Source organism: Aplidium turbinatum, chromosome 14 (genome assembly GCF_918807975.1).
Source record: "Aplidium turbinatum chromosome 14, kaAplTurb1.1, whole genome shotgun sequence".
Taxonomy (NCBI): domain Eukaryota; kingdom Metazoa; phylum Chordata; class Ascidiacea; order Aplousobranchia; family Polyclinidae; genus Aplidium; species Aplidium turbinatum.
Window position 1 is genome coordinate 14,996,056 of NC_137485.1, and position 24,651 is coordinate 15,020,706.

The following is a 24,651-nucleotide window of genomic DNA, read 5'->3' on the forward strand; positions in this document are numbered from 1 at the left end:
TTTTGGTTGCAGTTTGAATTGTCTTTATAAAGTAAAGTCAGAATTTAGCGCCTGTTTAACTTGGGGTATAAGGCATAAAGTTTTAAATAAATATCATGCAAAAGCCTTTAGAAGTTTAGACCATTAGCGGCAGTATTCACGATTGAACCACGATGCCTGTTCTGTCTTGCATGTTGTTTTCACTAACCCTGAGGGACAGGGTAGCTGGGTAGAGTATTCTGCTCTGGAAAAGCTGGCAACGGTTAGTACAAGTAAGAAATTTGCTGCAGTATGCATCGGTTTTCCGAAATTTTGTAGACGTGTGTCGTGTGCACTGCAGTGTATCTTTTGTAGTTGTTGTGTTAATGTGTATCCTTTTCACTTACCTATTTTTGTTGTTTCACGGCTTGCAGAACGTAACCGACTAACCGTGTTTCACTTTGCCTGCTGTCCTAATGTCTTTCAATTCCCATAGTTCCTTTTTCTCGCACTTGATCACAAACCACGATGGAATTTCAACTCCTGCTTTCATATTTCTTGTTCTCTGCTGTCAATATTGCTATTGTTTATCACGTCTGCATCTCACAATCTATTTAAATTTTGTTGTCTAACAAATCCCATGACAGTGCTGTTGTTGGCAAGAGGTAAGCCACACAAATCGTTAAACCAACCATCCCACGCAACCTTATATCAACTAAATGTGACCTTTCATTGGAGACAGACAAATTGAAACAAAGCTTTATGGTTTTGATTGAGTTACTTTGATGCTTTGAGCTGATGGATTGATGCTGAACTTGCCCAAAGCTCGCCGCGATCAATATAGAATTAAGCTCATCGGCGTAGCCGAAATGGTGGACGCAACGCTAGCTCATGGCGAACGTTCAAATTCTTTCATTAACAAAGAAGCAATTAGCAATAACTCCACATCACTACAAGCAGGCTCAAGCGAAGCAAAACGCCAAGTCATGTGGCAAAGCAGGATTACACTAACAAAATTCCAAAACTGCAAAGCTCACTCAAATAAGTTGCATAGGGTTAGAATAATGATATTTTTTGGAGCTGGTTCGGTATGCTATCTCACTTGCAAACTGCGATCACCTCTGTCTTTGTATCAGTGGTAATTCATCAAACCATAACTCAACCATCACACTATTACAAAACCAAGTCATGCGGCTCGTCCGAACTTAGTTGGTCAACCTGAAGCATGCCACGTGACTGCTAGGCATGAACACAAAGTGCTCTCATATTCGTGTGATCACAACTTGTTTGTTCTTGGTGTTTTTTGATTGTTAAAAACTATCGCTTCTTGAATAATGAACAGCTTGAAATTGAGAAAGTAAACTCGTTATTTAACAAACGTTTCGACAACTACACTGTTTCCATCCTCAGTAATCATTCTAATCTTGCTGGTTTAAGTTAGTTCTTGAACTCTTTTTTTTTTATTGTATAAATACGAATAAGACATTTCACGCGCACTGTGAGTTTGTTCGAGTGAATAAAACTTCGTAAATAGATGGCTCTGCGATAATTGAAAACCGAAAAAATGTGAAATTTTCCAGGTTCAAATCCTTGGAAGCAGATGCACTTCAAGCTCAGGTGATGCTGCAACAGCGTGGTAGAAGATCCGACTCTTCTGGAGCTAGTGGCTCTCTCTCTCGCACTGTGAGTGCAAACTTTGATTTATTTTCGTAAAATGGTTCTCTACTAACGCGATCGCTGTCATAAGATGACAGGGCGATAGTATATATTACCGAATTAGTCGTACAAATACAAAAAAAAATGTTTAAAAATTTGTATTGGTTTTGTTTTCGTTTCTTAAGCGCTTGTTGAAAGGTCCTGCACAAGGTTTGTTTGCTGATTTTGTTACACATTTGATCATCGCAGTGTAATCAGCATGAGCTTCTGCAAGTAGTTGGAAGACCGTTTAATGATGATTGGCTTATGGCTTTTTTCATAACGAATTAAGATGGAAAATGTGTTACTTTCATATATTTTTTGTGTAAGTCACGTCACCTTGGCTGGTTTAACAAAAAGCTTTCGAATCTTGGGCTTCGCACAGTTAAATCCTTGTTGACGTTTCTAACTGTTTTATCCCGTGAGTTGTGTCTGTTGTACGAGAACTTGCTATCTCCAAAGTCAAATTGTTTTTATTTTTTTGTAGCAATCCTAATCGCAGCGAAATTAAAGCGAAATCTCTTTATTGATGACTGGTGAACAATGGCACTACCAAACCACCACTGTCTTTCAGCCAAGAAAACCAGTCCTTTCTCACTTCTCCAACGTTTACAGATATACAAATCAGAAGTATAAAAGACGAAGTTACCATTTGATTACATAAATGTGACCTGCCCAATATCTAGGTTGCTTTTTCGCTGATTTGCGTCGTTGCACAGAATTAGTGATGTCTTCTCAATGTATTTTAGCCACGCTCAAGTGACGTCACATGCCACGATTTGTGTTTAAATTAAAAATGTTTTTTCCGTTTTTTTCTTTCTTTCATTGTGATAACGTTTGTGTTTGTTTTACAATAAAGCATGCACGAATTACGTCTTAGCAGGTACAAAATACCTTTCCTTGTTTTTACATTGATTCCACAAATGACGCCATAGAATATAAGTGTGACGCTTTATTTATGTTTTTTATCTCTTGAAGCCACAACCCAGACTGTAAAATGACGAATTTTGCTGTCTGGGAAGAAAGGGTAAGGCCAAGCAACCATGTCCGAAAACTATCAGTTTTACCGTCTTAAGATGTCAAATGAAAAGAGAAGTGACTTTTCCTTGAACTAGGGTTCGTGTTTTGGCTGTTGCCACAAAACGCTTTCTTCGCCAATATTTTTAATCTTGTTTTATATGCACGTCTTCAAGACTTTGTCACATTACCGTTGCGTCGCTATTGCGTTTATTTACGGTAAAACGTGGACAATGTAATGAGTGTACTAACAAACTTTGAAATCATCAAACGTTGGTGCTGAGGTTTGAATACGTTTTTATCCTAGCGATATTTCCATGTTGAACTTATTTCAGCGAATGCGTTTAAGCAACCCTGTTGTACTGAAGAGAGCTCTGCTTGATATAAATCAACTGTATTTTGCATTTTTAGTAGATCATTTTGTTTGTGTTAACAGAGAGTTTTTTTATCCTGTTTCGATTGCATTTAACTACACACCAATCGACTGCAAATATCCACTAAGCTTTACATCAAATATAGTTACAGTATTACTTTTTAAAACCTCTGCAGCCTGTTTCACTCTAAAAGGGATATCATCAGAAGGTCCTTATTCAAATAGAATCAATATTCACAAAGCTTTATATGTATGTTCAAAGTGTTTTTCTTCAGCTAGTGCAAACGCTGCAAACACTTTACTTAAACCATGCATACATGATGTAAAAAAAAAGTGTAAAATTGTCTTCCAAAAGTGAATTTTTTTTTTGTGATTTTGTTGAACGTATTTTCTTTCGCTCCACAGTGCATACGATTGGTGCTAATAGTCTCATCCTATATACCTTCTTGTCAACATACTTGGTTTTAATCAAAACAACTTTTAATGAAAATTATGCTATAAAAATTCTTAATTTGTTATAATACGTTTAAAGATATTCGCTCTTTTGACATTTGCAAAACTTAAATCCTAGCTAGCAAATCAGTTCTTTTTACATTGATTCTTTGATGTTTATTATTTAATCCAAGTAAAAATGACGGCTTTGCTGGCTGGGAAGTTGCAGAATGCTTGCGTTAGTACACATTCTGCGAAGCTTTTTTTCTTCTTTTACTATTACTTATCTTTTCAACGTTAAAACAATGATTCTAAACATTTTTCTGTGCGAGCGGCACTTAAAAATCGCACAGTGTTTCCCTCGCCTGATTTCAGAAAAAATCTGATTTTGAGAAGGATCGTTTTTTATTCGTTGAACCATCATCAACATGAAATCTACCACTGTCCCCCACCCCTGCCCAACCTGCCCACACAAGGTACGTGGGGAATCTTCGTAATCTTCGTATCCCACTTCAATGATCATTATCTGCGGATAGTTGGTTTTTGTTTTTAAAAATTCCTGCTTGGTTGATCTGTGTCACGTGACATCGGCCATTTTGAGGGCCAAGTGTTTATGAAGAGTGAGGCATACCCGTGGAAAGTTAATACGAAAACTTGCGTTTCATCTTTTCAGTTAGTATTTTACTTTTGGATGTGAACTCTTCAGTCTTGGACTGACAGATTGAGCGAAAGTATGTTTAATTTTGTGATGCAATAACAAAAGAGCAAACAATTGAAACGCTTGGTCAATTGGAATAGCTATAGAGAACAGAGCTGAAAACATAATTGAACTCATGGTTACTAATTGCTTACGTCTCGAAAAAAAAAAGACCTACAAACTAACGAAATCCGCCTTTTTTACATCGATTCGGGATTTAAAGAGTATGTAGATGCTGAATCGATGTAAAAATGACGGTTGTTCCTGAACAGGAGGTTGTGCTTGTCACTAAGAACAGCTGTCAATAAAAAGGTTAAGAATATATTGACGATATAGGCGAATTCAAATCTGCGTAAAGATACGAGTTTTTACCGTAACCGGTGAAGAAATTTTGATGTTTGCAAATTGTATTGTTTCGATTTGTACATTTTAAGCTGGATATTGGGATACTCTTTATTTGGTGGAAACGACTTTCGTGTGTTTTCATCATTCTTCTATACTTTCGCTTTTAACCTCAACATCACAGCTTAGACAGCAAAATCTGTCTGCAGACGTTGAATCAATGTAAAAATGATGGAACTTGTTGTCTGGGAGCTTTAGAATCATTGCTTTAGCGTTGGCACTAACTCTGCATCCTACAATAATCAATTTTTGAATGCGCATTGTTTTTTCGCAAATCAACGTTGTGAACACGTTTTTTTACAGTACATTTTACAATGGTTGTCCATTGCCTCTTGAAGTGTCATTGGATTTAACGGTGCAGTTAAAACTAATTGTCAAATCGTCACCACTTGGAAGATTGCTATCGCAAACCTTGGTTATTGGCGTTACATTGTAATGACATAACTTATACCTACAATGCTATGAACGACGGTAAGACCAGTGATGCAGCTGAAAAGAAAATTTTAGGAGGGGGAAAGCAACTATTGAAGGGGCAAATATTTTAATTTTTGAATTAAAAAAGTTTGTTTATAAATATAGCGACTAAATGCAGCCAAACATTTATTTAAACCTCATTTCACATGTAATACGTTGTCATTAAAACTTTGTACCAGTATTAAAAACATATTTTTTGAGGGGCAAGATAAAATTTGGGGGAGAGTAATTGCTCCCACAAGCCCCGTAGCTACATCCGTGGGCAAGACATCTAAACGCCATCTTCATAACATGTTTTATTAAAGAAAGTGATGTCATTTATAACAAATCTCCTTTGTGCAAAGTCAGTTTAACGCCAAGCCGACTTTTTCATGTCAGTATTTACGTCATTGTTTCAACAAACGATATGCAGAAGTATTTTGGTACAATCTGCATTGTTACCCAGCTTCTTTTTTTCATTGTCTCAGCGTCCTTTGACATCGAATCAATGTACACTTGTGGGGGTTGCGACCTCTTTCTGTATCACGCTTTTATATTTGATCCAATAGTACTTCGCGTTTAGTCAACATAGAAATAAATGATTTTATCGTCACAACTGCGCGTCATTTCGCGCGATGTTATTTCTCAAAAATCGTATTACATCATTTTGAAATATCGCGTGTTTTTTTTTACAACCGTGCAAGTTTTGTTGCCGCTGGTGTTGAAAACTGCGTTTTAACGTTGATTTTATGCACGACAATATTATATGAATGTAAAGCTCTGGTCGACCTTTTTCAAGTGATGCCTTTCTCGCACGCTATGCTTGTTTTTGAATAGTTTTTAATGTGACGTGTCTAGTGATTGGAGCCTGTTTCTTAACTTATCTACAGTGTATATTTTGTAACGTAATTAAAGAAATCATACATCACAACACCTTGCTTTTGCATTGAAGACGAAATTGTGTTTATTTGCTGAATACCAAGACAACATTAATGAGACGTTGGTTTATATCCAAGTTACAGATTTGTGGCTTTCATAAACAATGTATATACCCCAGACAGCAAATCAGTCATCTTTTACATTGATTCAACGTCTGCAGACGTTAATGTAAAAGATGACTGATTTCTTGCCTGGGACTATACTCCAATAAGAGCGCACACATGTGCTGTGCGTTGAACAAACTAAAGTCTACAAGAACATGTGTTACAAAAGCGTTACTTGCAATGTATGTGATTCTTGTCTAAAATAGAACATGTGTTTCTTGGTAATAGTAGATTCAAAGCAAAACACCTTGCCATCGCACATGACGTCATCGCACGGCCTTGCTTGAACCTTTTTCGTCATGCCTATGATGATCTTCATACAGTTCTTCGGCACTGTGTATGGAGTAATTCTTTTCGGTTGTGAAGATATATCAGGACGAAAAGAAATGCATGATACAGTATAAGTACAACAACGTATACTACACGTTCACACTTGGTTACACTCACGATATGAAATGGTCAAAATAACAACAGTGATTTACATGATGATCAGATGTGTTAGGATTGCAAATTGTCACATCATTATCCATCATTTTTCTGTCATCCTTCTTTTTTGTCTTCTTTCTTTACATCTTCCCCGAACAAAATACTTGCGCAAGCCTGCCGGAGTTTCTTATCAGAGACGATGTAGAGATACGGGTTGGTTGCTATCAAAATCTTGGCAGCAATCTGCAAAGAAAATTCAAGTTGATTCTTTACTTTTCTGTAGTTTTCTTCAAAAGAGCATGGTCTTCATCTCGAAACATCGTAAATTCATCAATATTTTTACCAGTAACAAAAATAACTGATTATTTCTGATGCACTGCAGACCAATTTCATTGCATACGAACGTTGTCATCTTTGCATTAGTTTAACGCCGGCAGACGTTGAATCAATGCAAAAATGACGGATTATGCTGTCTTGGGTGTCTTGTGCCTGCTCTTTGTTGTTATTTGCTATTCAGTTTTACTTTTGGACTGCAAATAAATAACATAAACTTCGCATAATTTCAAAATACAAACAAAATTTCACGTAACACTCTGCCTTGCACATTGAGCAGGCAGCCAAAGATACGAGTTTTGCCCGGTAAACATTAAGAAATTCTACCAGGTCCCAATGACACCACCAACCAATCAGAACATGTTTTAAGAGGCTGCCGTCCAATTGTGAATCTTCTAGCACTCAGCCAGAGAGTTGACTCTTGCTTTGAACTTTGTTTGGTAATTATAAAAGAGTAATGATAGGTGTGGGAATTAAAATGACTGCTCTCTAGCCCAGGGGTGGGCAAACTTTTTTCTCGTGGGCCGCATTCAGAATCTGAATTTGTTCGAGGGCCGCAGTATAGTATAATTAAGATTATAAGCCAAAACATGAAATCTAAAATAGTCAAAACACAAGCTTTTATTTATTTTTAAAGTGATCAAAGAAACGTAGATTTTATATACAGTAGCCTACACTACATGTGTTACATAAAATTGATGGATTGAATCTTTATCCTCGGACTGGAAAAGCTTCTTGCAGAGCTTAATCCTGGCAGTTTCGCATACTTGTAGAGGCTTTGAATCACTGACGCAGGCCCGGTTACCGAGATTGACAGAGTGAAGTTTCCGATTGTTGAAGTCTTGTTGCCGGGGAACTATTCCATCCATTAAATGCCGCTGAATGGAGAGCAGTTCTTAACGTGCGTTGCTCAAGCGCACACCCCGAGAGTCGAACCAGCGCCGCTTGATCTTGAAGCTTCTTCGTTCCAGAAGTGACGCGCTAACCAATTGAGCTATCGGGGCGACGGAAAAGATATAAAAAATGTTTGTCTCAATTATTTATTTGAATATTACCCACATCAAGATAACGCTTTGACAAACGCACTTTGAGCGAATTAAACAGAATGCATCTGTGAGCGAATTAACATAATCAGAAAAACTGTCGCAATCGCCGCTTTTCTCTCTACCAACACCAAGAGTCTTGGCCTTGATCCAAGCAGAGATGGGCGTGATCTTGAAGATCACTTTTTTTGGTGATCTTGATCTAAGATCATTTTTTTTGTGTGATCTTGATCTTGAAAAACAATAAGATCAAGATCACTTTAAAATTGAAGTTTACTTACTAGATAGAGGCATTTTTTTAGAACTCGTACTGTACAAATATGCGGTGGGATGGCGCAACGGATAAGGCGTTGGCTTTCCAATTATACAAACCTGGTTCGACTCCCGGCTTCAGCTGGTTGTTGAAAAACACCGCTCACCTCTACCCAGGGTGTAATAAATTGGGTGGGCGTAGTTGCTGAAGTAAAGGCGGCCGAGAGAAAGGAACTGGCCACCCTACTCTCCATAGTGCCGAAGGCTTAGTACAATGAGAACCTTATCTTCTCATACCCGACACTTGAATCAAGTATGGGACCCCCCTTTACCTTACTGTACAAAGTAGTTAGTGGCAACTACCAACATTAAGCCACTGTTAATATAATATGTGTCCAACAAAAGACGATTTAAAGTCACCATCTAATCTGGTCAGCGTTGCCATTTCAAAATTAAAAAAGTTTTCTGTGTTGGTCATATAAAGAAGTCAATTTCCGTGTACTTAATGTTGACGTATAATAAAAAAGGATTTAACTTTGTTCACAAGTTCCATGTGTGAATTTTAAAGAAATGTTTGCTTTCTTTGACTCAATTTTAGATGTTTCAAAAGTCTAGAATGGCGGTGTTAAAACATCTGGACTCTAGCCGACTTTGGTCATGTAAAGTGGTTTATTGCAGCAAATCAACCAGACTAAGTCTGAGTATGGAGTGGTTTGTGTGACCGCAAACCTCTGAACGTTTTTGAAAGCAGACAACAGTATCAAGGTTGCCAGATGGGTAAATAGTGCAATAAACATTGACATAATGCAGTGAAACTTAAAACTACTTAGTAACACGAATAAAAACTCCCACATGAACCAGACAAAAATTTGGTAAAAAATGATGCAGTTCAAAGTTTATATTTATTTATTATAAATAAAAAGTATAAAACTAATTGCAAATTTTGCGACTTTTTCAGTACCGTACTACTGTAATTAACCTCGGCCTTGGGTGTAACGTTGCAGTTCTACGCAAACTACGTCAACAATTGATAGGCCTAATAGCAACAGTCACTAACTTATTACAATTCTTAGGCCAGTGATCGAGTAGTTAAAAGTCAGCAACACCAACTATATACCTTTACCCTGTTACCCAGGTAGGTTGCTTATAGTAATTATTTTTTGCAACATCATTGATCAAAAACTTCATTTTTTTTCAAGTACACAAAAAGTGATCTTGATCTTCAAGATCACATAGTTTGGTGATCTTGCCCATCTCTGGATTCAAGACTAAAACGAAAAAGAAGTTTCATGATGCGACAGGCCAAAGTCAAAAATTTCGATTGTGACGCAATCGGCGGCTGTTTAGCAATGGCTGCTTTGACACTAATAATAGCCATGCATTCATGCAAGATCACAATGTGGCTGGGGAAACAAACTTCTGCAATGCGATAAAAAGATTATAACTTATCTTTATCAAGAAGAAATATATGAAGAAAAACTTTAAGTAATTGTAATAATTAAAATTTTCAAGCAATTTTAGGATTACTTTTTTATATAATTGCTTCAGGCTTTCGCGGGCCGTACAAAAAGTTGTTTCGGACCGCGTGCGGCCGTAGTTTGCCCACCTCTGCTCTAGCCCTAACCACTAAACCAAGCAGATGACGGCGAAACCATCCCTTAATTTGCTTTGTATCATCTGCTTTTTTACGTCACGGAGAGCATAGCTTACAGTTGGTTCGAGCATTCAGTGGCTGTGGCAGAGTTTTGTCATGTTAAGGTGCATTGAGCAAATCAGTCCTTTTTGACATCTGCAGACATCAGTGGCGGCTGGTGGCCTCCTGAATTGGGGGGGCTGCAAGGCAGCATATCCAAGAATTGTTGGAGGGCGATATCAGGCGAACCTTGCGGGCGTGTCGCCGAAGGCGACACCCACGGCGGGGGGTCTGGGGGGCCTCCCCCAGAAAATTTTTTACAATTACATTTAATTTGGTGCATTTTGAGAGCATTTTCAAAAGAAATTTGGGAGTGGAATAACAGTCAAAAATGCTGCTGTAGAGCTTGAAAAATACTAATATTTCAAATTTTTATATTCAAAATCAGTGCCAAATACAAATCAAACTATGTTCTATGCACTTCGTCGTTTTCTCAATAGTTCGCTCAGTTTGTTGTCTGCAAATATTTATTGTCGATCGCCGGCATCGGACACGATTGTCCACATACGATCCACACAAAAAAATACACAGAAACAAAAGACAAACAGAAGTACATTCACAGGAATGACGCTGAAGTAAGCAATAAATTTATTAATCAATCGTCCATTTCAGATCATGCGATCCATATCACACAAATTAAACATGCGAAACAAAAATCAATATTCAAAATGAAATATCATACTTAATCTGTTCAAACACCCAACTATAAAAAGAAATTTAAACTTTATCAATCGATGAATGTTGATATCACTGCTGTGCCATAGCAACCATCAAGGCTAGGTAACGGCATAGCCTACATAGTGGTATTATAATGAAGGAGGTAGTTTGAGTTACGATAGCAGTCATACCTTATCAGGGAATCAACAATAGAGTTTGACGATGATTCACATTACCCAACAAAAAAAAGGTCCTTTTCCGTTGTAATGCATCAAATGTTATATGACATACAATGTTACACAAGACTTGATGTTCACGTAGCCTACGCTATAATGTTTGGGCAAATGGTGAATAATTCTAAATGCATTATTGAATGCAACACGCAAGCGATTAATTCACGTTGGTGATAATTTTCCCATGGTGACATGCATACATTGGGGTACAATATGAACGGAAGAGAACATTTTTAACTTCACTGGAGCTCTTGTAAAAATTTAATTTATTGGTAAAACAGTATAATGATCGTACTTGTCGGTTTATATCCTTGTCATCACACATTGCCGTGTCAAGAAATACACCCAAGTATCTGACGCTATCTACAGATTTGATTTGACTTCCGTTGAGCCGTGAAATTGGATTTAAATTTAACTTTAAGTGATTAGTTAGAAAATACATAGCAAACGACTTTTTGCAGTTAAAAACGATCTCATTACAAAGTACATAATCTTCGCACACACACAGTATATTGCAGTATACATGTAGTATAACCGTAGCTACATCTTTTTTGGAGCACCCTGCATGTATGCACCCACTGCTCCAGAACTAAAAATGCTTGGAAGTTAACATTTTTTATTCTTTCCTACAAAAATTATCTTTTGCCAGCTGAAGCCAGCTAGCAACCCTGCATGTATCACAATACAGAAGGACAAAGACAAAATCTCAATTCTATCACAAGTATAAATGCCCACTGGATGGCAAGTATAATTCAGTTCAATTCAAATTATTTTTCTTTGACAGAATGCAAAAGAAATGATATTGTAAAAAAGAAATACAGTAACAAAACTAACAAAAGGAAAAGGTGGCAAAACCTTAATGGTTTAAGACGTGCATGAAAGGATCTAATATTGCGGTATATGCATCGATAAATATAGTTAAGCACGGCCACCAAACCTGACACTTTAAAACAAGTAGATGAATTAGTTAAGAATCAGTCGCCTCCTCATTCCAGAAACAATTGGAGCGCCAATTCTTAAAGCAATGAGAACACGACTGAACCTAACATTACAAAAACAAACAAATACACACACACATATTGTAATTATAACCATTGATCTCGCTCAAGCCATAGGTGCCACATTTACTCTTTGCTACACATTACTGAGCATCACATATAAAGGACAGCGGACCTTTATTTATAGATGAATTCCATTCGGCGACTTTTTGCCATGGCAAAATGGTCAATTACCCTCTCGTTGAAATCTTTGGTTTCAGTTATTAAGCGATTTTCTATTGACACCATGGCTAATGCAGAAAGTCTTTCAGTACACATGGTGCTGCGGGAAAAGGTTTTAATCCTTTTCAGTGATGAAAAGCAACGTTCTGGTTCTGCTGTTGACATTGGAGTGGTAAGTAGAATTTTAGCTAGCTTTATTACTTCAGAAAAAGTTGATTGCATTCCTTCCAGGTTTAGCAACGAAAGCAGCTGCACAAGTCCACTCACTGAATGCATGTCATTTCTAGAATAGAGAACAGACAGCTCCGGTTTGAGCTTGTCTTTGATTAACATAGGGTATGCTTCACAACATTTTTCTAAAGCTTTTTCTGGAAACTGTCTTGCATATTGTGAAGCATTTTTCAAATTAAATAAAGTGCTTGCTTCAAGATGATTGGTGAACTTGAACCTTTCTTGACACTGCATTAAGACAACATCACATACTTCTTTAGCATCAATGATTTGGGATTCAGGCATTCTCCGTGTGGGTGAAGGTGACTCATTGTCTGCAGCAATGCCTTCCCTTATTCTTTGTATTGCTGACAGAAAATTATCCAGAGAGCACTGCACTTTGAATGACTCAAGCTCCACAGACTGCAGCTGAGCAAACAGTATGTCAACATGAGGCATGATTTTCGAAAAGAAATCTAACCAAAACACAAATTTTGGATCTATGAGCATTTGTTTTATACCAGCAGCAGCAAAGCCAGTCACCGAAGAGTTGCTTTGTTCCAAAGTTGAGCAGCATTCTATAAGTGCGTCTTTTACCTCCGATACAGCATTCACCGTCCTGCTTTTAAAATTCCATCGTGTTGCTGATGGGCGAGGAATACGCCTTTGAGCAACTTGGTCCAAAGCAGCCATTCTTTGAGGAGATTTGGAGAAAAAACTTGGGATTCCCGAAAGACTGTTAAAAAAGACTCTGACACTGGTATTCTGCGAAGTGGCTTTTTGTATAACCAAGTTTAGCTGGTGTGCATAACAATGGACAAAGTGTGCATTGCTATATACTTGCTTGATTCTTGATTGCACACCATTTCTTGCACCACTCATAGCAGCAGCACCATCATAAGTTTGTGCTACAAGTTTGGATGTATTGCTCCCAAGCAAAACTTTAAGTTCCTGAAATAGGATTGAAGACAGAGCTTCTGCTGTCTGGTTAGCAGGATTAAAAAAAACCCAAAATCTTTCAACAGGCTTCCCATGACTTTCATACCGTAGTACAATCACCATCTGTGTCTTCTCTGAGATGTCAGTAGTTTCATCACACATGATTGCTACAAATTCAGACTGTGATATTTCTTCTTTAATTTTGCTTTTGCAAAGCTCAAAAATCGTTTCCAAAAGCTCATTTTGAATAGTTTTGGATGTACCTTTGAATACCTTTGCAGAATTAAAATGATTTTGGAAGCGTGAGTCAAGATTGGAAGCAAAATCAATTAACCCCATGAACACACCAGGATTTTTTGAGCCTTGACTTTCATCATGTCCCCTTAATGGCAATTCAAATCTGCCACAAAATTTTATACAATCTATAATCTTTGACAATACTGTTCTGTTCTTCGTTACTTCTTCATTATGTTTAGTAATGGAGAGTTGATATCCAGAATCTATAAGTGTAGCAATATTAACTCTGCCAAGCACTGAAAGACTCAAAGTATTGTTCATGTGGAAAGTTGATCTACTATGCTTCTCTGTCTTTCTACTGAGATGTTTCAGGTCTTTCACACCTACTTTGGTCCAGGAATGTTCTTGATCTCCACCAAACAGTAAACAGGGAAAGCAAAAGAAAGCATTTTCACTGTTGCAGCCACACAGCCAGTCATGATCATCATACACATTTCTGTTAAACTTCCTTGCATAAGGGTTACCTCTACTGGTGGATGATTGGGAAATGTCAAGGTTTGGAGTGGGTCTTCCTTGTGCTTTGATGCTAAGTTTTTCTTGCAGAGACAACTGGGAAAACCTAATTTTTTTCAATGACATTACAGAATTATCCATTGTATATAAATTGCAAAATGTTCCAATTGAAGTGTAAATTATTATAGCATAAACCTGTTAAGACAAATGAAATCATTGTCAATTTTTTTAAATGAAGGTAGATTCAGAGTCAAAATAAGAGTATCCATATATATATGATATTTTTTTTTTATTTATTTGCATCAGACTCAAGATGAAAGTAGAAACAAAGCAGATACTCAACTCCGAAGAGCTGAGTCGTAATGTACCAAATACAAAGATTGAGTGTAACAGTCTGTTCGCATTAGTTCATATATCCATTGGTTGGAAGACAAGTTACAGCGGGTTACAAACTGATATAATTTTTTACAAATGAAAGCTTGAAAAATGGTGATATTGTTATCAATGAATGCAGAGGTGATGCTGCATCGTCTCTGCAGATTAAACAACATTCTGTAACAATTATTGTATCCAACACGTAAGCGATTACTACTGGATAGAAGATAGTTACACCATAGTTGACAGGCATATAAAGGCATACAATAGGAACGAAACAACACATTTTTAACAGCAATCAAACGTTTGGAAAACCTTGCTTTTAACATGTTTTCAGAACAATACAATGACCGTAATTGTCGTTTCATGTCTTTATCATCAGGTAGAAGCGTTAATTATTACTCCAATATATTTCAAGGGTCTCAAAGCAGATACGATTTTTATTTAAATACCGTATTATATATGATCGGATTATAGCCAAATTTCAACATCTAGGCTTTATATAAAACACCAACAGTTTTGTTGCAATTAAATATAATGTCATGAGAAACTACATACATTTGACAAACATTGATGAGTTTCTGGAGTCCCTTGACACTTGATGCAAAACAACACAAGCCTTCAGCATACATTAAATGATTGAAGACAGGAGTTGCCAATGCAGCAGCCAACAGAAAGACCGTTTAATTCAAAAGATAAATCATTCATGTAGATGCACTTCTGCAGCATACCGGTACTAGACCTAGAGGGCAGACACTAGTGAAGCACCTAACTTAACTATCTATCACTCCTGACGGATCACTGAGTGGAAACAATTATCGTTCCTTGCCCTAGAAAATACTATACCAACCCTCAGCAGCATGGAGTCACATGCAAAGATCAAAACTGGGCAAAGATCAAAACCCTAACCTTATTCCTAACTCTAACCCTTACCTTAATTAACCCTACCTAACTTTAATCCTAACTCTGGCAACACCTGATTGTAACTATGGCAACAAGTGTGTAAAAATAGCCACTTTGTAATAACAATAATAGGATGGATAAAGAAAACCGGACATAAAAGAAACCCATCCTCAGGCAAAAGCAGGTTTCGATGTGGCCCAGGAGAGCAGGTGTTGAGCTCTTTTTATGGTCAGACTGCACATCACAGTCACACAGTAGCCTAAGACGATTGAGGTTCGAGATCCAGTGTAAGTTATTGTTTCTTGTCCTAGCACTATTGTTTCTTGTCCTAGCACTGTTGTTTTCTTGCCCTAGTACCGGTACATCCTATAACCTGTTGAATACCCTAATCCTACAGCTATCACATTTACAGTCATGTCTCATCGCTACTCTGCGAAACAAAACTTAACTTTAAAAAGTCTGTAGAATTATTCGGTTAGGGGGGGGGGGGCTGTTTTCCATGCAGCCCCAACAGATTCAAAAATTGCTGTTATGTATTCTGTAAAATACCAAAAGAGGTGGAGCTTCAAGGATATTTTTTAGCCAATCAGAGCACTTGAAATCCAAAATCTGGGGCTGCAAAGAATGTTGTCCCAAAGCCATGTTTCCAAACAAATTTTTAAATATTTTAATTTTCAATCCGCAATCCATAAGTGAAAAAAGTAATCGGGTCGGACAAACACAGAGGAAAACATATCTTCCCTTTTTTCTCTTTCTTTCAGGGGGGGCTGCAGCCCTGCAGCCCCATGGCACGAGCCGCCACTGGCAGACATTGAGTCAATGCAAAATGCACCGATTTGCTGGCTGAGAAAGTCCACTTACATTGTTGATGGCAACGTAAAAACCTGGCAAAGCGGTAACATTGTAGAGGATTGTGGTGTAGGCGAATAGGGCGTATGGAAGCAGCGATAGCACCAGTTGCATTGGAACAATGAAGATAAGCTGAAACGATTACAAGCAAATGTTATGAGCGAAGGTTTTGATGGGATCACTGTGCTAAGCACGACGTTTGACATGCTTTGCACTAAATTCATTTGCTGTGTTGCAGCCATAATGAAGTATGGTTGAAGACTAAAAATGTATGTAAAAACCATTTGAGGGCCAGTGACACACTTATCTACCACAGACTTGTTCAAAATTAAATACTTTCAATTTTTTTAGCCTTTTGCATTGATTCCCATGGTTTTGACTACGGTATGCGAAATCCTAAAATGACAAACATTTTGCTCTCAGATTATAGGATACCTTGCCTCAAGAGTCCTAAACATTTTGTCTATTTTTTACCGAAATCTCCCATTTTTGCCTGGCGGTGGAACTCTATATTTCAACAGAAAAGTAAGAAAACACTTTCATCTAATGCCCTTCTGATAGCTTACCAGTGCAAAATCAATTTCTAAATTTGTGGCATGATTTCGGAAAGTGTGGAGGGAACAAAAGGGCAGCACTTATCGCAACTAGTGGTGAAAAGGTATTTTGCTTATTTCAGGCAATCTATACACACGTTTTGAATTATTCCAACGGGTCTAGTCTGACAGAAAAAGACTTGAGATTTATTTCAGGGTATCCAATTATTCAAGCGACAATCCTTGATGATGATGGCATCTTTTAAGATAACAACGCCCAGATCCGTGCCGCTTGCTTGGTTAAGAATCGATGTGATTGTGTGAAGAACATAAAAGTAAGCTGCAATACAGGCCAGCTATGAAGCCGCTGTGATCTCCAGATTTAAATATCATCGACTGATTGTGATACCCACATTGAGCACAAAGTTGGAAACCACTACCCTCCATCAACGCATCTGAAAACTCTGGAAAAGTTTTTGATGAAAGAATTGCTAGAATCTCGATTGATCGAGTCAAAATGTCGTATTGTTCCATTCCTACTATGAAGAAACTGTAGCTTAGGAGAAGACGGGGCAAAGCGGGACACTTTTCGTAAAAACGTAGTCTAATTTCAGCAACAGTGATGGTTGGATTTAGTTAATTTCTTTTTTAATCGAAAGCCTTAGTTGGTCAGCATATTTGGTTTGAAGATCAAGCAGAATCTTTCTACTGTTATAGTAGGTACAAATCAAAAAAGAATTTTTTTTTTTGAATGTCCCGCTTTGCCCCAGCCGTGGGGCAAAGTGGGACACTTCATTTTTGCATGATTTGGTACTGTTTAGCCACTTCTCTCAAAGACAACTTCTTGCTTTTCACATCTTCTATTGCATTCTTAATATTGATAGCCTATCCGTCCATTTACCTATTTCAGTTTTTCTCTTATAGCGACGAACCATTGTCAGAATTAAACTGTGTAGGCCTAGCGGTACAATATAAATGAATGCTGACAAATATTTTACAATCTTGAAGGCTAAAAGAATTATAAACAAAATTCAATCAACAGAAGAACCACAGATACAATGTAGACTTCTAGAGTCTCATGTTGCCCTAATGCACTGTCCCACTTTGCCCCAAAGTAGGCTATAGCCTTTAGAAAATAACATCTCTGCTGAAACTTGTAAAGTTTGAGGTAAAAATTGCTTTTGTTATCAACACATACTGTCTCAATGTCTAAAATAAAAACAAAGCTACCAACAAATTCGCTTATGCTAACGAATGTGGTAGCTACTTTTCCATCTCTTTCTTATAACAAATTATGCCAAAACACATTTTACTTTCTCACGACACGCGTTGTGCTCTGCCAGTCGCCATTTTTTCACAGCAAATACAGTTTATAGTTGCCTAACTAGTGCTTCCGGTTAGAGGGAGCCAAAGAATACAAAACGTGAGAAATCGCGATGTCCCGCTTTGCTCCGTCTTCCCCTATGTACAGAAAATTCTATTTATTTTTCCCCTGTTCTTGCAGGCGACATTATTAAGTTCCAATTTTTCTTAATACTAAAATGTATCTATACATTGGCAGAAAAAAAAAACTTACCCAGTATTCCTCGGTTTTAGTTGATACTTTGAAATAGCTTTGTATGATGTCGTACAAAGGCCAAAGAAACCACCATACAGATATAAAAGCAATGTACATCCAGTATTTTCTACAAAAAAAACAAACAGAAAGTGTTAAATTGTATTATCGTATGCTACAAATCTGAAACCGTAGATTTTAATTTATATCCTACTTCCGGCATGGCATTATTAGCATTGCTTTTAAGCAGGCATCGGCTCCAAGTATTGTTGTAGACTTGTAGTAGCTTATAGCTTACGGCAGATGAGCTAGGGCCATTGACTTTCAAACATGTTTTGATGCATTTCTCCCTTTGCCTATGTTGAAGCTTTTATTTTCTTCTCTAATAAACTAAATTGGCAGTATCAGGTTGGCGCAACGGATAAGGCGGTGGCTTTCCAATTATGCAAACCTGGTTCGACTCCCGGTTTCAGCTGGTTGTTGAAAAGCACCGCTCACCTCTACCCAGGGTGTAATAAATTGGGCGGGCGTAGTTGCTGAAGTAAAGGCGGCCGAGAGAAAGGAACTGGCCACCCTACTCTCCTTAGTGCCGAAGGCTTAGTATAATGAGAACCTTATCTTCTCATCCCCAAAGCTCAGTATCTGAGTATGGGACCTTTACTAATATGGTTGTAATGAGGCGGTGCTTGTTAGCAATCGTTTATTGCCCATTTTTTGCTGAACTTTCATTATGCTTAGAGTGAATTAGTTGTTGCGTCTTAGAATAAGTCAAAATAACCACAACATGGATTGTTACAGAGGGAAAAAATAACAAGCGTGTCTTAAATAAAAGTCCCGTTCAGGTGATTAAAAAATAATTACCACAGCCTACTTAAATTCGGATACGACAAAACCAGTTTAAACATTTTTCAACTGTTGCCTATAACTATAGGTATATAATAAAGCGGTGTCATTAATTGATAAAATCAATGTCAACTTAAAAATAAACATGCTTCTACAGTTAACTTCCCTCCTCTGACATTATAAAATTCCTCGCTGGTTGAGTAGGCTACCATTGACCCGACCAAGACTAAAACTACTGCAGCTGCCATGTAGCCTGAACACAACTATTGTCCTTGAAATCGACTCCAAAGCAAAGAATTTCGATCGATATTTTGAAGGGCAGTCAAACTATAGTGACATTATGGTTTTCATTTTTTATCGGGTTTGAAAATCTGCCCTGAAGGTTAAAACGGACGCTACAGCTTCGTTGTGTAACAAATAACATCCTTGCGATCTATTTGAGAATTACTATGGCATGAAATCGATGGTTTAACGATAGCATTAAAAAAGATGAAAGCACTCATCTATAAGAACACAAATGCAGTTTCATCTAGTAGGAAAGTTAGCCTAAGCTAGCTCGCCAGCTTGTGAAGAAAAGGCCATCCATTCATTGATCGCTGATCGAGTTTGTTGAAATAAAAATGTTAACTCCAATAAAGTAAGACTAATCAAGTTTAAGTGTACAATCCGTACATGCCAACGTCTTTGAAAGTGAGCAGACAGCCTGTCCTCAACTCAAGGTCATCGGTTTCGTATCCGTATTCCCCGAAACCAAAGAATGGTAAACTTCCACCTATCAATGCCCCGATCCATATGCACTTTACAGTGAATCGAGAGTTGAAATCTAAAAGTAAACAAGATAATATGCCAGTGACGTAGCTAGATACAAAATTTTAGAGGGGCAACAGCAATTGTTGAGGGAGGAGAAATATTGTTTGAAATAAAGTTTGTTTAAAAATATAATACAACCACACATTCTTGAAATGAAACGTCATTCAACATGTAGGCTATTAAAAAGATTTTTTTTGAGGGGGGAGGGGGCAAGATAAAATTTTGGAAATTGCCATCTCAGCCCACCCCCCTTCCCCCGTGACTACGTCTCTGCTATAAGCTTCTGTAAAAAGGCTTCACATGAAAATTTGGTTGTAAGAAAACTTTGTATTGAAGTGCTTTTTTCGCTTCGGCTTATTGAAGTATATAGGTGGCATGTGAAGTAGACTATAAAATTCAAAGTAGGCTAGGCTATTTGCAATAGCAATGAGATCGTTAAAATTTCTTTCATGGAGTTTGTGTAATTTTACAAACTAGCACTAAAAGGGAATATTTTTCCTTTTTCCGCAAAGACTTCTGGAATAGAATTGGTTGCATTGGGATGATTGCCGCGCAGTAGCCAACAATCTGTTCAAAATGCTTTAAACTTAACAATCAGAAATATGCTAACTTTATTAGTTTAAATCGTAAGACCCTATATTACCGCAGCAGTAGTTCCGACAAGCTTGTGATCTTTAGTAGCCCATTTGAGCTCACTTACACTTATAAGGCTTGCAGATTCTGTAGTATTTGCTTTTAGCGATCCACGCTGCACTCGAAACACTTGCAAATGTCGCTGCCATTCCGAAAAAAGAGTCCAGCTGAAATAGTGTTCCTTTCAGAAGTATTTAATGAAGGAAACTTGATGCACAACTGGTAGGAGAGTCCAAATCAAAAATATTTCGATAAGAAATTCTTTTGTTTTTATTTTAGTTTCTTTCTGTTTTGAATTACGTTTTTTGGTGAAATCTTAAGTTTCGTTTGGGCCAAAAATAATTTGTTCTAAATAGCCGGCCCTAGGCCATTATACTCTCACATTTTACTTGACATTTTACTTTACTCTCACAACTGCAGGCTATAGATGTTAACGTCATTGCAATTGTCTGATTAAAGTTTTGTTACTTTACATATTTTTGTACCATATAGGCCTACTTCAGGTTAATGCAGCCCAATATTGCAGCCATGAGCCTATGCGTACTGGCCGAGGAGTTTAGACATTAAACTAAATAGTTTTAAAGCTGTTTTTTCAGCATTCATAAATACTTTTTTTTCAACAATGCGGTTTGAGAAGTTTTTGTTACCAACTAGGCGATGTTAATCTGGCTAGGTTTTATTTTAACTAAGCATAAAAAATTGAACAAAATACCTGACAGCCAAAATCACCGAAAGGCCAGCTTGAGGAAAAAGCTGCATAAGTACTCATGAAAGCGTGTATGGAAATTAAGAAGTCCGAAACCCCGAGGGAAAGCAAGACAACATTTTGACGTCTAAGATCAGAGTTTTTTGCTAGAACCATTCGAATCAATCCGTGTCCGATACAGCTGCTCAATGCTTCAAATAATAAGACAATGATCGAATTAAATGTTTTGAAAAACATTACGAAATGTTAAACACTGGCGTAGCGATAATTTATAGCACAGCCATAGACAAATACAACCTAGCAACCACAAGGCATTTAAAATAATACAATAACAGGAAAATAAACTATAATTTACGAACGTTTTCGGCCATACTCATGTTAGCCCTTATCAAGTAACAATATTGTCATATTGATACTTATCATTTTGTTACTTAATAAGGCCTAACATGAGTAAGGCCAAAAACGTTCGTAAATTATAGTTTATTTTCCTGTTATTGCATTATGTAAATGCCGTTTGGTTGCTAGGTTGTATTTGTCTATGGTTAAAAAAAAACACCTGTTTACCAAAATTATATCTTAATTGGCACAACATCAAAAACTTTATTAAATTTTATTTACTGTACGATTGAATTCACAAACCAAGTGCTCCCATGATCAATCCATATGTTGGCTTCTCCATCGTGTTGTTTTTCGCTTTGTAAAAAATATTTTCTGAGCATCAAAGTTTATTCTGGAAACGATAACCTAAGCAACAGTACATTGACCTTAAAATACAAGGTTGTGTTTTGTAAAGGAATCGGCTACCCTGATTGTTGTGGATTTCTATTAGTTAATGTAAAACACTTATACACAAATGCGCAAAAGCTTGGACGATTGTTGTGATCAAATTTTTGTGATCAACTTTTTGTTGTGATCAACTTTTTTTCAACTCAATAACTTACTTCGATCACAAGCACGTTTTAACGTTCGCGTTTTGTCGCTTCTACCTTTTTCTTGACCTTTGCTATGTTGATGTGTATTGTGTTGATATGATGGTCAGAAATAAAAAAACAACTGAACTGAACTGAGCTATCCCTTCATTTTATGATGTAAAAAGTAAACGAAAATAGCTCAACGCTTTTGTGTAAATCCTATAAAGTTATTGGTTTTGCCATAAAATTGAAAGAAAAAACATCAATTTTCTAAACCAAGTCTTGAAGACAAAGACAGCAGCCAATCGTACCCTAAGCGATGTATTTTTACTGGAATTGTCAATTTGCTTAATTTGCTGAAACAAGAACACCTCTGAAGTTTTGCAAATGACTTGCGAGTCGCACGCGGCTCGTCGAAGGCTTGTTGGCGGCTCTCGTACTGAAAGACACTACAGTATTTTTACAAGCGATGTGTTACATAGCTTTGTGAATTCAGCACCTTCTCTAAGAAAAAATCACTTTCTGCAACTGAAAAGTGATAAGTGATTGTACCATTTGATGTTTTTTACTGATGTAATATAAAGCATTCGCAAATTTTGAACTTGGCTCTGCAGGGTTTGCTGTATACGGCTCATGCTCTAAAAACTTTGGCCATTCCTGACATAACTTATGTGTATAACTTAAAGAACTCGTTTGATATGTTAAGATTGTGCCACAGTAGCCTAATTCAAGTAATTTATTTTTTATTCCTGCTTAATATTCATACAAACGAATTTTTTATCATTTGATTTTTTTGTGCCGTTTGCTTTCAAGATGATTTTAGCTGCTTCTAGCTGATCGGAATCGATTTTTAGCTGTTTATGATTGAACTGACTCGTGTGAAAAAAATGTCGTTTGTATTACAAGACATGTAACCGAGTCGTTCATACCAAGCATTGTTGTGGATTTGACACCTGTCAAAAGATATTTTCATTTTCTTGCTTAATAGCCTATTAATAATTTAGTGAAACAAATAGTTTAGTGTGTCTAAAAAATTATTGTTTATAGAATCAACAAACTATCACTTTCAGCTTGCATTTCATACTGTTTTTATGATTGGTTTCAATGACGTGTGTATGTATGCAATCTCTATATCAGATTAAACATAACTTTCATAGAAACAGACTTGGATTAGTTAGACTCTTGATGTTTTGGGATACATCTCTCTTTCATTCATCCTACCACGTAGGCTACCTAACTCTTTCTTGGAATTGTTTCATCATACTAAGTGAACTGTTGCAGCACAAATGCATATATACGCTTCGTCTATAATTCCTCGTGCTTGTCATTATGTTTGAGGAAATCTGGATATGATTTAAAAAAAAGCAATCAGATATCGACCCACTCGAAGAAGGATAATCCAGTGTTTTATTACATTTTGGCAATTGGCTGATAGAAATCGGATTTAATTGCGACGCATAATCTAGCTGCAGAAATGTGATCACTCTCGCTCAGGACAGTGGCAGGTTATATTTATTTCAGATATGCATAATAATCTACTGTAGCCTATGTGTTACCCATAGCCTTTGGAGATATACCAAAAAATACACACGGGCCTGCAGGCAAAAGACTACAAACAGATTTTGCAATTATTTTTATGTGTTATAGTTAGCCTACTGTTTTAAAGCTTGTGAACTATATTTGACTCGCTAAAACAAGCAACAAAACAATATTTTGCAGCTTTTACTTTGGTCCCACGGAATATCGGTTTGTTCTAAGATCTGAGAGCTTTCAGTGAAGCTCTAAACAAAAGCGTTTCCAAAAAAATCTTGAAATGTCAACTCACAAAGATTAATGTCCTTCGTGCATTATCTATTTCAAACATATGCTAGACAAAATCAGAAAAACTAGCAACGATGATTCAGCGGTGGACTTATTTCTGCGATACCTGTTCAATCCTACGTTTTCGCTGGTTCAATATCTTTGCCAGTTTTAGCAATGCAAGCATATACCGGTAGATTCTAACTTGAGACATTCTAGCTTTTAAGATAAGATGAGTTTATCTGAGCACAAGAAATAATAAGTAGTAGGCCTAGTGCCGTAGGCTACAGAGTAAAATTATATAACATAAAACAGATTTTACGCAGCATCTTTGTTAACATTGGCTAACGGTATCAGGCCAATGTGCAATGCATATGTCGTTTTGTGAGTCAAAGTTTATCATAATTGCTAAATAAAAGTGTTCTTTTTTGACTGTTTGATATGACTAGGCTAGATATGTAGGCTAGTCACTAACGAAGCAACACTTGTGTGGTGAAAGCTTCACAATACACTTGAATTTATCAATTTAGTGCATCATCGTAAGCCAATGCACAGAAGTGTTCAATCGCAAGTAAATTTATACAATGTAACCTCCCAGACGAGCACTTTATCTGATCAGATCTGTACATGATCTGGTAAAGATCTGAACCAGATAAAGTGGTTGTCTGAGCTGGGATTCCCAAAACAAAACAACAACAAATAGGTTAAAATATAAAGTAAGCTATAGCAACATAACCAGGGGAGTCGGGGACTCAGGGAGTGTGATGGTGATGATCATTATGATAATTAAAAGTTAACTACTTTGGTAATGATAATTAAACGTTAACTTACGTTAACTACTTTGAAATTTTCTCAAGTTCCTTCTCAGCATCTTTTGCTACCTTTTGTTTACTAGCTCCGGTCTTAC

General features: G+C 37.0%; 2 protein-coding genes across 2 annotated transcripts in view; one reads left to right on the forward strand and one right to left on the reverse strand.

Annotated features, from left to right (window-relative positions):
* Positions 1 to 6,037, forward strand: part of LOC145783676 (protein scribble homolog) — a 42,755-nt gene extending 36,718 nt beyond the window's left edge. Inside the window, exons 36-37 of the mRNA XM_082595565.1 lie at positions 1,539 to 1,641; positions 2,141 to 6,037. Of these exons, the coding sequence (XP_082451691.1) occupies positions 1,539 to 1,641; positions 2,141 to 2,149 (112 nt within the window). The 3' untranslated portion in view covers positions 2,150 to 6,037. The remainder of the gene's footprint in view (positions 1 to 1,538; positions 1,642 to 2,140) is intronic.
* Positions 6,038 to 6,603: 566 nt separating this feature from the next.
* Positions 6,604 to 21,733, reverse strand: LOC145782927 (RPE-retinal G protein-coupled receptor-like). Its single transcript, XM_082594686.1, has 7 exons — positions 21,673 to 21,733; positions 21,040 to 21,224; positions 20,395 to 20,494; positions 19,557 to 19,707; positions 18,063 to 18,171; positions 15,966 to 16,085; positions 6,604 to 6,739 (listed from the first exon to the last, which is right to left on the reverse strand). Exons 1-7 carry the CDS (start codon positions 21,710 to 21,712, stop codon positions 6,611 to 6,613), a joined length of 834 nt encoding a protein of 277 aa, XP_082450812.1. The 5' UTR covers positions 21,713 to 21,733; the 3' UTR covers positions 6,604 to 6,610.
* Between the last annotated feature and the right edge of the window lie 2,918 nt (positions 21,734 to 24,651).

Excerpts from the sequence above, each read along its gene's own strand:
- LOC145782927 (XM_082594686.1), bottom strand. The coding sequence starts at position 21,712 with ATGGAGAAGCCAACATATGGATTGATCATGGGAGCACTTG. Across the intron at positions 21,225-21,672 it reads ATTGATCATGGGAGCACTTG|CATTGAGCAGCTGTATCGGA; the intron begins GTTTGTGAATTC and ends TATTATTTGAAG. Across the intron at positions 16,086-18,062 it reads CTAAAACCGAGGAATACTGG|CTTATCTTCATTGTTCCAAT; the intron begins GTAAGTTTTTTT and ends TAATCGTTTCAG.